Below are 11,650 nucleotides of genomic sequence, written 5' to 3'. Positions count from 1 at the left end.
GCGCCCCCCCACCCGCGGGGGCGGCGCTAGGGGCGCTCCCGGCCCCGCCCCTCGCGGTGACGCGCGGGGGGAGCTGAGGCCGCGCCGCCATGTCGGGAAAGGGAAAGTGCGGGCGGAGCGCGCGAGCCGGCCCCCGCGGCAGGGCTTAAGGCGGCCGCGGCATGGGGCGGCCCGCCACGGGCAGCGCCTAGCGCCGCGGGCAGGTGAGCGGGCCGCGGGCGGGCGGGGGGCGCGGGGCCCCGATCCCTTCCTGCCGCCGGCGGGGCGGGGGCTCTAGGGCAGGGGCGGCTCCTGCTGTCACGCCGGAGCGGGGCTGGCTCGGCCCGACCCGCCGCCTGCCCGCCGGCTCCTCCGGGAAGCGGCAGCCCTGTCTAGCGGGGCCGAGCCGCGCTCCCGCGGGGGTCACCTGAGGTGAAGGAGCGCTTAGGCTGCAGCCCGAAGGCGCTTCTCCCTCCGTCCCTGGCTGCGGCTCAGCGAGCACAAAGGCAGCCGTGGCAGGGCCCCCGAGCCGCCGGCAGCCGTGTTCCCGCCGCCGCATCCTGCGCTGCCGGCTCCCCCTTCGCCCCCGCGGGCACCCGAGCCCTGCTGGGCCTCTCCCGTGGGCTTCCCCTTGGCCGGCTGTGCGGACGGTGTCCACCCATCTGCCCTGGCAGTTACCCTGCAAACGAGGCAGCAGATACAGACACGGGTCCCTGGCCTGCTCCTGCAGCACAGGGGAGACGGCTCTGCCCTGCACAGCCCGTTAGCCTGATGCTGTGGCCCACGACAGCAAAGCCCTGCCCAAGTCCCTGGTGGGCACGCAGCTGAGTTTCACTAGCTTGGGGCAGGGGGCAAAATCAAGCTTGGGAGCTTGCAGACCTCTGCACTGCCTTTTCAGGAGTCATCTCTGGCCCAGCAGTGGAGACACCCCCAAAAACAGGTCCTGACAGCATCACACAAATACAACAGACACACCATGCAGACCAGCATTAATGTGCTGGGCCAGGGATCTCTGCTCTGAGCTTTGCAGTGTGGTAGGGACATGGCTCACTGAGACCCAAAGGAGCTGCTTGGTGTTTAAAATTGTCTTATTTTGCAATTCCTTTTGCTGTTTAGAGAAACTCTCTTCTCTTTGCAAGACCTGTAAGCTTCTGCCCACAGCTGTGTGAGGTCTGTGATGAGAGCTTGGTCAGTGCTTCTACTGTGCACTTGGTTGGTTGCTTTTGCTCCAATTGTTAATAGGTCTGTGTTGTTGAGTTTGCCATAGCCTGCTATGTTGGTACACAAGAGATCTGAGACTCCCTGCTTCTCTTGGCACCAGAAGCCCTGCACTCCTTTCTCAAATCTGCCTGCTGGAGAGATCCCCAGGTGGCAAAAGCAGCCTTCTCCCAAAGTTTTTTTTTTTTTTTTTTTTTTCCTGCTTGATTGGCAACTGCACTGTAAACAGTAGAAGAAGAGCTCAAAGTCTGTTTGGCTGACCTAAACCGACAGTTTATGACAAGGACAGAGTGCCATGAGTGCAGTAGCTTGTGCAACTATTTCCTCCAAAACAGGTGCTAATGTTATGTCATGTTCAGCCAACTTGCTCCTTCCTGTTACTGATTGTAAGTTTTGGCAGGTAGGTAAGTAAATAATGCAGATAAACTTTACGGCAGCTCTTCTCTAATTGTCTGTAATCACTGCCTAATTTTCAAGGCACAGAGTAAAGTACTCCAGGGAGAGGACATCTAGCAATGCCGTTGCGGCCCAGAGAGCTAAGCAGAGTTGCGCAACCTAGACCCACTTGTGCCTCTGACTTGCTGTGCAGTGCTGTTTCCCCATCTGTAAAGCCAAACAAGCACAGCTGATCATGTTACAACAAGGAAGGGAAAAGCGGACGGTCTGGGTGTGTTCCTCTCCCCAGCTCTGCAGGAGACATGCTGATCCATGGTTACATGAGGTTGGTAGTTTGTCCTTCCTGGAACAATTTGCCCATATGGGACACCTTGCTGGGTCAGCTGAAAGACTTCTGCTGAACTTGTTTCAAAGCAGCTGCAATTGGTGAGGAAAGGAGCAAGCAAGTGTATGTGGTGGGGGAAAGACCTGAGTGTGTGGAGCAGATGGCTCAGGAAACAAGTGTCTGTGGAGATGGTATATCTCATAGAGAAAAACTAAGGTATAGGAATGCAACTGGTCGATGCCAGTGAGAACAAAGCAGAGAGGACTAGAGCAGCTTGGCACTTGTCAGGGTAGCCTGACCCAGGGGGGATTCTTTCCTTTTTTTTCTGACCAATCAATAATCTGTGCATTCTTGTCTACCTACCCCATCAGCAGTTGCCCTCCTGTCTACACTGTAAAGAAACACTGCCTTTTGGGAACAAACAGAAGGGAAACTGTGCAGATGGCACATGATCATGACCAAGAGGCAGCTGCTCTAACATAAATTGCTGGCATGTCCAGTCCAAGGCCACAAGATCAAAGAGGCCCTCACCTGAGTCACATGGGCATCACGGTTTACTAAGCTGTAGTCACCTTAAGGCCAAAGTGATGTTGACCTGACTGTTCCGAGAGCCAAATTTGACCCAGCGGCCACAGAAGAGCTGTATCGAGGTGGCGTGAAGCCATCTGCTGTGTTATTTCTGCTAATACTATCTAAACACACCCTTCTTTTTGTTTCTAGTCAGACTGCCCACCACAGCTTGTAGCGAGGCCTGGCAAAACAAACTGCTGGATGTTTTTGTTGTTTTTTTTTTAAATGGTGGTCTTGGCACAGGCTTCCCTTCCCTTTTACCTGCAGTCATCTGCTCCCCACCCCAGTACTTACTGCTCCTTGGTAAGATCTCTCATACCCACGGTGCTCCTCCTGTTTCTCTCCACCACAGAGTTCACCATGGTCAATGAGACTCAACATACCTGCAGTGCCAGCTCCAGCTCCAAGTCTGATGGTGGCAGCAGTAGCGGGAGCGAGAGCTCCAAGGATAGTTCACGCTGCTCCACTCCTGTCCTCGATGCCGAACGTCATGAGCGACTGCGGGAGAAGATGCGCCGACGGCAGGACTCTGGAGACAAGTGGTTCTCTTTGGAGTTCTTCCCTCCACGCACAGCCAGTGGTGCCGTCAATCTCATCTCCAGGTGAGGGCTGCAGGGTGGGAGAGAGGAGAGATGAAGTGCCTTTGGTGGAAGGCTGGGGAGTAGCTAATGAGGCAGGCTCAGGCCCGTGCTCTGTCTCCCCTTCCAGGTGACGAAGCAGGTAATGGGGCTCTGCTTTCCTGCTGAGAAGGGTAATGGATGCCAGGTAACTTGTTTTCCTTGGAAGCCCTGAAGAGTTAAGTGTCATGGTGGGGTTTCTGAGGAGGCCAGATTGTATCCCCTCTCCCATGCTCTGTGAAGATTGAGCAACCCTACTGTTGTGCTCTGTGGCTGAAGCAGAGCGCTGGGGGCCAACAGAGCAGAAAAGTGCCCATTAGAAGCAGAAAATGTTACTTGAATGTCAGTGTGCCTATGTCCCTAGAACAGAGAATCCCACTTGCTTTCAGGGTCATCCAGCCACTATGATTTGTGCCTCTGTACTACCGAGGACTACAGTTTTAGCCTCTGAGATAGATGTCCCCATCTACATGCTAAATGAAAGGTGACAGTTCTCAACAGGGCCAAAGGTTGTCCTGGGCCTAGTGGGGAGCCCCAGGAGTCACCACGTCCTCACTTGGAGAAGACAGAGTTTCACAATTCTTGTAATTGCTCTATGTCAGTGCTGGGTTTACCTCGAACAGGACCCGTTCCAGTCCAGAGCAGGAGGGAGACAAGCTAGAGGAGAACTTGTCTCTTCTGTTAGGCACACTTGGGGAAAAAAATAGAGATCTGGTCCCTCTTTTCCTAGCCTTGGCCTCTACAGCCAAGACTTTCTTTTTCCCAGTATAAAGCTGGGAACAGGAGGTTCCAGCATAGTTTCTTATCTTAAAAGGAATGGGACTTGCATTGTTCTCTATCGGAAGACTTATCAGTCTGACAGAGGTGCTGGGAAGAAGTTTATTCTACAGAGAAGAATTAAGTTGCCTCTTCTTCCAAAAAAAGATTCTCAGCTGCTCCTCACACAGTCTTAAATGCCAGCTCTCCTTATTACATTGGCCATTTGCTAAACTCATAATTTAACACTTTGTCTCTTCTGCTGCTGTCATCCAAGCTCCCTCTGCCTGGTGCGAGCAGTTTGGCAGTGAGCAAGATATCCCAGGCATAGAGAGGGGAGCTGGCTACCTGGTAGATTAATACAGCTCTAAAATCCACAGGTTTGATCGCATGGGAGCAGGCGGTCCCCTCTTCATTGATGTGACATGGCACCCTGCAGGTGACCCAGGGTCTGACAAGGAGACATCTTCCATGATCATTGCCAGCACTGCAGTCAACTACTGTGGCCTGGAGACCATCCTCCACATGACATGCTGCAACCAGACCAAGGACGAGATCACAGGGCATCTGCAGAGGGCTAAGCGGCTGGGGTTGAAGAACATCATGGCATTACGTGGAGGTGAATCCTTTTGTCCTAGAGCACTTACAAGGCATAGGGCTGAGGTCATGTTGTATTACAATTGACTCCAGGCTAAAATGGAGAAATATGATTTAGAGACCCCTTCCACTGCAGGAATCAAATGCTGAGACTGAATTTCACCTGATCCCTTTGTTAGCAGTCCCTTCAGCTCAAGGGTAGAGGCAAGCAGTCCATGGGTAAAATTGCAAACTTGAGGCTTCATTTTCTCTTCCTTTTGGTAGCAGGAGGCTTTTGCAGAGCTAACTGATCCAAATCCAGCAAGCAGCTGGAGAGAGCTGTGGATTTGTTCTCTTCTCAGACCCTGCTGGTGAGGAATGGGAGGAAGAGGTAGAAGGATTCAACTATGCTGTTGATTTAGTGAAGCACATCCGCAATGAGTTTGATGATTACTTTGACATCTGTGTGGCAGGTAAATGTCTTTCATTACAGAGTGCGGGGCAGGGTCTGAGGTGGGGAAATCAGCAGTCCCTCATCTGGGCCCAGGCTGTAAGTGACAGAATACCAAGACTGCATGATTTCTAGTGTCTCCTGTCCTGGTTCAGCTTTTCCCATTTCCCATTCCCCCTAAAGGCTACCCGAAGGGTCATCCTGAAGCAGAAAGCTATGAGGCAGACCTGAGGCACCTGAAGGAGAAAGTCTTTGCTGGAGCAGACTTCATCATCACACAGCTCTTCTTCCGATCAGAAACCTTTCTCAAGTTCATGAAGGACTGTCAGGCCATTGGCATCACCTGCCCCATTGTACCTGGCATCTTCCCTATACAGGTGAAATCTGATAACTCTGTCTTGGAGAGAGAATAATGACCCAGGAGGCTGTGTTGCTGAGTTCAGGGCCTGAAAGAGGTCTGTGAACACCCTCCACAAAATTTCTGGGAAGTGTGGGTGCTCAGCATCTGATAAATTTGTAGGTGGCTTGCCAAATTAAACCCATAGGGGTGAAACAACAAGCTTAAAAGGTTTTCTATGCCCAAATGGCAAAGAGGGATATAAAAGGCAGTAAGTCCTAAGGATTTATGGCTTTGGTGTCGTCACTGTCAGCATGCCAGGGTCAGGCAATGAATAAAGTTATGTGGAGAAATTACTTGAAGTGACATGACCAGGACTGCATTACCATCCTACGGAAGGGGTCTGGAAGTAGAATCCAGGAGCCCCACTTCCAAATCTCCTGCCATAATACTGAGATCAAGTACCTGTGTTACTGGGATGTCAGGAAAGGAGCTGGAAAAGTGAAAATCTCCTGCCTCCTCATCCAGGGTTACCACTCCCTGCGCCAGCTGGTGAGGCTTTCCAAGCTGGAAGTGCCTCAAGAAATCAAAGATGTGATTGAACCCATCAAGGACAATGATGCAGCTATCCGGAACTACGGGGTGGAGCTGGCAGTGTCCATGTGCCGGGAGCTGTTGGATAGTGGCATGGTCCATGGGCTCCATTTTTACACCCTCAATCGGGAAGTGGCCACTACTGAAGTCCTTAAGCGCATAGGCATGTGGAAAGAAGACCCCAGGTGAGCAGAATATGCTGGCTTCCTGCTAGTTTCCCTTACACATGCCATCCACTGAAAGCACAAGCAATGGATGGGTTGGCACTTCTCCTCCCCTACTTCTGTTAGCACCTTCCTGGTCTCTGATAAAAGCTGGGAGGACAGAGGGGGCAGCTGAGGCGAGAATTTGTTTTAATGAGGTGGTTTAAAAGTAGCCTGCTCTGGAACTTCAAAAAACCCAAACCCTTCTTAGAGCTGCCATTTGGAAGAAATGTCTTTCCTGAAATCGGTCACCACCTCTCTTACTAGCTAAGTGCTATATAAGCTTCCGGTGTGGATTTCTAGGGTGCTCTACAGCCGATACAGGGAACAGGTCCTCTCTGAGTCCACAGGCTTCAGCAAAGAAAGATGTAGCAGAGGGAAAACTGCTGGCTAGGAATTTTTTTTTGCTTGTTTGTTTGTTAGAAACAGCTTCACATATTGCCTTTCCCTCACCTCATCCAATCTTGGGCATCAGTCCTGCAGTTAACCACTTAACAAACACCCACTGAGCATCCTGTGAGGGAAATGGGTGGGCTAAGATGTTCCATAAAGGATGAAGAGCTATCTGTCCTCCTTCCTGACAAGTCTAATTGTTTTCAGACCCTATTATTTGCTCTCCCCAGGGGTCAATTTTTCTAGGAGGAGGGCTTCTACCCTCCAGTGGAAAGTCAGCAGAGGAATTCTGTTAATTTCTGCTCTTCCTGTGCAGGCGGCCTCTGCCCTGGGCAGTCAGTGCTCACCCCAAGAGAAGAGTTGAAGATGTTCGGCCAATATTCTGGGCCTCTAGGCCAAAGAGTTACATCTATCGAACTCAAGAGTGGGATGATTTCCCCAATGGTCGATGGTAAGCTGTCAGCCTGCAATGGAAGGGAGGTAGAGGTGTTGTATGAAAGTCTGCTGCACAGTTGGTTTCAGCTTTGGGCTTATGAGTTAGCAGGTGTCTCGAGCATACCCTGGGGTGTGGCTGAAATGGTGGCTTCTTCCTGAAGTGGTTCCCAATTGTTTGGAGCTGAGTGAGGTGAGGATAAGATATAGCACTGAAGTGCTGAGGCTTTTGGTCTCTCGGTGGGTGGATCGTGCTGGATATTCCTCCTCTTTTCAGGTGACTGTTGTGTTGCATCGCCAAATCAGCTCATCTTACTCCTCTGGCCTGTTAATCCTGTGTTTGCTCCCCTCACAGGGGTAACTCCTCCTCTCCAGCCTTTGGGGAACTGAAGGACTATTATCTCTTCTACTTGAAGAGCAAGTCTCCCCGGGAGGAGCTCCTGAAGATGTGGGGAGAAGAACTGACCAGTGAAGAGAGCGTCTTTGAAGTGTTCACGTGTTACATCACTGGAGAGCCCAACAAGAACGGACACAGGGTGAGTGATGGCCCAGGGAGGGCAGGTCGGTGCGGCACAGACAACAGCTCTTATTTCCTCTTGCTCTTACTACTGTGCTCTCCTAAACAAGGATTCGTACTCACCTCTATCCAAAAGAAATTGCTGATAGTGGGATACTCCTACCATATGGAATCCAGCAGTCAGAGCTAGGACTCAGCATAAAGAGGAAGCTGCTGCAGAATGGCAGAACCGGCAGTGACAGGCTTCAGCAGTCATTCTCAGGGTTGAGTAGATCCTGCCCCTTGAACCAAACTCGGGAACTGTCTCCTGAGGCAGGCATGTTTGACAGCATTAGGGTACCTCTGAGTTCCTTCAACATCCAGCTGTTAACCAAAGGGTTATTGCATTCATTGTGAGACATCTGCTCTCCTTGTGACAGGTTACATGTATGCCTTGGAATGATGATCCTCTTGCTACTGAGACCAACCTTCTGAAGGAGCAGCTGGAGAAGGTCAACAGACGAGGAATCCTGACCATCAACTCCCAGCCAAACATCAATGGCAAACCATCCACGGACCCCATTGTAGGCTGGGGGCCCAGTGGGGGTTATGTCTTCCAAAAGGTACTGCATTCCTCTGGGCTAGGTACCCGGTTTGGTCTGTTAGGTGGGAGGTCCTAGACTTTCACCCAGATGCTTTGCCAGTTCCTTATCCTAATGCCTTCATGCTGAGACAAGGAAAAGCTCCTCTGGTGTCACTAGAGACAAACTATGTCATCCCTGTGGCTTACCTCCCTAGCTGTTTTCTCCCACTTCAAAACAGTTCCTTCTTTTTACTCTTGAAAAGTAATTGCTGGTAACACATTTCTCTAGCAGGGTGATGAAGTTATTCATTTCATCTAAACTGGGTACTCCGAGTTGCCATGTGTTAAGACACTGGTCACCATGAAGTCTCCTTGGGTATTTTTGATACAAATACATGCCTGCCCACTGCATCTGATCTCATTCAGTGATGCTGAAAGCAGTCAGGGTTTTTGGATAAAATGGGAAGCAATGAGGTGGTATCTGTACCACTGAGCTTCTCATGCTACTAGCTGGGCATTTAGAAATTCTCCTATCTGTCCTGCTTTAAGGCAGGGTTCTCCACCAATTGCCCCCACCACACAGCACTACTGTTGTGCTGTTCAAAAAGTGGCCAGGTTCCTTCTGTGGCCTGCAAGCAGTCTTACCTCCCACACCTTCCTCTTACTGTCATGCATTTTGAGGCCCTCCTCAGAGCTGTTCTCCAGCACTGCCAGAGCCTAGCCAATAAGGACAGTGATAGGAACTTCCTCTGTCAAGGTAAATGCCAGGCAAGAGGCTACAACTAGGGAACAAAGCAGCCACATTGTTCAAAAGGGATCCAAACTGCTAAAGCCATGAGACCAGCAGATGGCAAACGCAGTTACATTTTCAAAAAAAATTCCCTGGAGATGAGGGGAAATCCATCATTCAACACAATAGCCAGGAAATAAGGGGGAGGGGAAGCAGTTGTTGAGAGCAGCCAAGCACAGAGCAGCAGTAAATGGAGCAAGTGCAGAATTAGGTTGTGTGAGCATAGAGAGGACTGTGGACAAAAGAGGAGAGCTGGGAATGGTGGGGTGCCTGGGAAAGCCCAGCTGAGACCCCTTGCTTCTCCTCCCAGCAGACTGGGCTGCTTCAGCATGCTGCTGCTCTTCAGAGGATACCATGCAGAACAGAGGTCAAGCTCAGGCCTCTTCCAAGCAGTCTGCCTGGCACGGGCTGCTTTCCAGGCACAGCAGTTGTGGTTACACTGCCTGGGGCACATCCCAGCCTGTCTGCTTACATGGGTGCAAACCAAGGAGCTTGCAGCTCCCGGACTGTCACCTCTGTCTTCTCTGATTTCACCCCGCCAGCTCCCTTACTAATTTGCTCTGCCCTTCGCTTGAGCCACCTCTGCGATATTTGTTTCTGGGGACAGGCACACGTCTTATGCTGCCTGGCTTCCACACAGCACAGTCTCCAGAACGGTTCTCACAGTTGCTCCTACAAGTCCCAGCCCTGCCATGAGTTAAGGCTCTTACACTCTCCCCCTTCCCCACCCCTGCAGGCATACCTAGAGTTCTTCACTTCCAGTGAAATCGTCACGGCACTGCTCAAAGTGCTGAAGAAGTACGAGTTGCGGGTGAACTACCACATTGTCAACGTCAAGGTAGGCTGCTGTTTATGGGATACTTTCCTTTCACCACCTTGAGGGAGAGGCAAATATCAAGGATTCAGAGATCCCCAGGAACACAGTGGGACATGAAGGGAGAGGAAAGTGAAACAAGTCAGCTGTGACCTGCAGCAGCTGCCTGATCTCTTAACAAGGAGAGGGTAAATGCAGTGGCTTAGTCAGTACCTGCTTTTCCAGCAGCTGCTTCAGAAGGCATTCCCTTCCTTTGGCAGGACCAGAATATCACCAATGCTCCTGATCTGCAACCCAATGCTGTCACCTGGGGCATCTTTCCAGGCAGAGAGATCATCCAGCCCACTGTGGTGGATCCTGTAAGCTTCCTCTTCTGGAAGGTGAGTCCTCCCTCCTGTTGGGTACATTACTGTCATGCCCAGGGAGTTCAGTGTCTGGTTTGTTTGTACCCTCATGTCTGTAATACTTCTCACAATTGAGTACGGTGGTGATATTAGCCTAAGGTCCAAATACAGCTCCTCCTGTTTCCCAGGAGAGCTTTGCCCCAGCAAGAGCTTTTCACAGACACTAGAGACCCAGTAAGAGGAGGCTGGAGAGCTACTGGTGTCACTGTACCAGTCTCCAGAGCTCTGGGCTGTACCTCTCCCTCCCCTCTCACACACACACAGAGGCAGTATTGAGCCATTTTACTGCAAGAGTGCCTCCTTTCAACTGTGTTCAGGACACTTTCCCCTGATTGTGAAAAGCAGGAGGTTACCAGCTCAGCTCTTGGCTTTTTTACCAAGATAAAAAGAAGCAAGCCACAGGCTTGCCAGCCATACATGACACTGGTTGTTCTAAATGAGGTAGTATGAAAATACAGCTCTGTAACATGTGCGTTACACCCCTACAAACACTTCCTTTTTTTTTTTTCCTTCCTTGGCAGGATGAGGCCTTTGCACTGTGGATTGAGCAGTGGGCCAAGCTCTATGAAGAGGAGTCACCCTCTCGCATGATCATCCAGTACATCCATGACAACTACTACTTGGTCAACCTGGTGGACAATGACTTTCCACTCGAAAACTGCCTCTGGCAGGTTGTGGATGACACTTTTGAGCTGCTGAATTCTCCAACAGAGCAGTGAAAATTCCTGCTCCGTCCCCTTATCTCTTCCTTCCGTCCACTGACTGCAGGGAGAGAAAAAGAAGCTACTATCAGGATGGTGGTGGACCATGCACTCCTAAATCCAGTGACCACCTTTGCTCAGAGCCAGGCTAGCTCTCAAATCTACCCACACTACATGCTTTTCTATCCCCAAAACAAAGGCTCCCTGGTCCCTTCTCACTGAACAGCAGCCAGAACCTTCTGAACCTCTGAGCTGAGGATCTAGACTGAGCTTGAAGGCCAGCTCTGCAGGGTGAAGAGGTGCTGATCATTGCTATGTTGATTACAGGTGTAGGAGAACCCTTGTGTGCAGAGGTGATGATGCTCAGGGGGATACTGGTCATCTTCTCATTCCAGAAATGCTGCTGTGGGGCCCAAAACACTCCTATCAGCAGTTCCTATGCAAGGAGGCTATTTCAGCACAGTTACCAACCCTGAAATTAAGCTCAAGCTACTTTTTCATTGCACTCCTAAGATCTGTTTGATCATAGCTGATCCTATCAGACTCTTTCATACTCACTCCAGAAGAAGGTTCACATTTTCTCTCGTTTGTCCCCTTTTACTATATTTCCTGTTCGCCTTTTGATAGGAGTATGTGAATTTCACTTCTGGGTGAGAATGCGTAGGAATCACTGTGCTTCTTTGAATAAGGACAATAAAATGCATAAAAAGGCAGATATCTCTTGTGCAAGGCTATACTCTTGTAAACAGCACAAAGAACACTGTTTGCAAACTAATCTCCTCAGGACAAAGGTTTTAAGAAAACACTTGTTCCTGGAGCAGTTCTGCCAGTATTTCCAATAAGGACCCTATATAAAGTATAGACCAAGCTCCATGGTGAAGCAAAAAGGCTTAAATCCTAGTATTAGCAAAAGCAGCCAGCTACAGCTTTTGGCTCAGTTCTGCAAGGCCACAAGAACTGTGGTCCTTCCCCAATACTTGTAGGGAAAGATACCCTATCTTTCATGACCAAATGA

General features: G+C 50.5%; 1 protein-coding gene across 2 annotated transcripts; it reads left to right on the top strand.

Annotated features, from left to right (window-relative positions):
* Positions 1–37: 37 nt before the first annotated feature.
* On the top strand, positions 38–11,350 carry MTHFR (methylenetetrahydrofolate reductase). 2 transcript variants are annotated; one of them, XM_026095466.2, is made up of 12 exons: positions 38–203; positions 2,841–3,090; positions 4,242–4,480; positions 4,800–4,910; positions 5,072–5,265; positions 5,754–6,004; positions 6,732–6,866; positions 7,203–7,383; positions 7,784–7,966; positions 9,453–9,554; positions 9,791–9,910; positions 10,456–11,350. In XM_026095466.2, exons 2-12 carry the CDS (start codon positions 2,849–2,851, stop codon positions 10,651–10,653), a joined length of 1,956 nt encoding a protein of 651 aa, XP_025951251.1. In that variant the 5' UTR covers positions 38–203; positions 2,841–2,848; the 3' UTR covers positions 10,654–11,350. The 2 variants fall into 2 exon arrangements, with proteins under 2 accessions (XP_025951251.1, XP_064381688.1); XM_064525618.1 differs by lacking the exon at positions 38–203 and adding an exon at positions 3,197–3,253 and having other exon boundaries at positions 2,953–3,090.
* Positions 11,351–11,650: the final 300 nt, after the last annotated feature.

Source organism: Dromaius novaehollandiae, chromosome 24 (assembly GCF_036370855.1).
Source record: "Dromaius novaehollandiae isolate bDroNov1 chromosome 24, bDroNov1.hap1, whole genome shotgun sequence".
NCBI lineage: Eukaryota > Metazoa > Chordata > Aves > Casuariiformes > Dromaiidae > Dromaius > Dromaius novaehollandiae.
The sequence above is the reverse complement of the archived record's forward strand: the minus strand, read 5'-3'. Positions and strand labels throughout refer to the sequence as shown.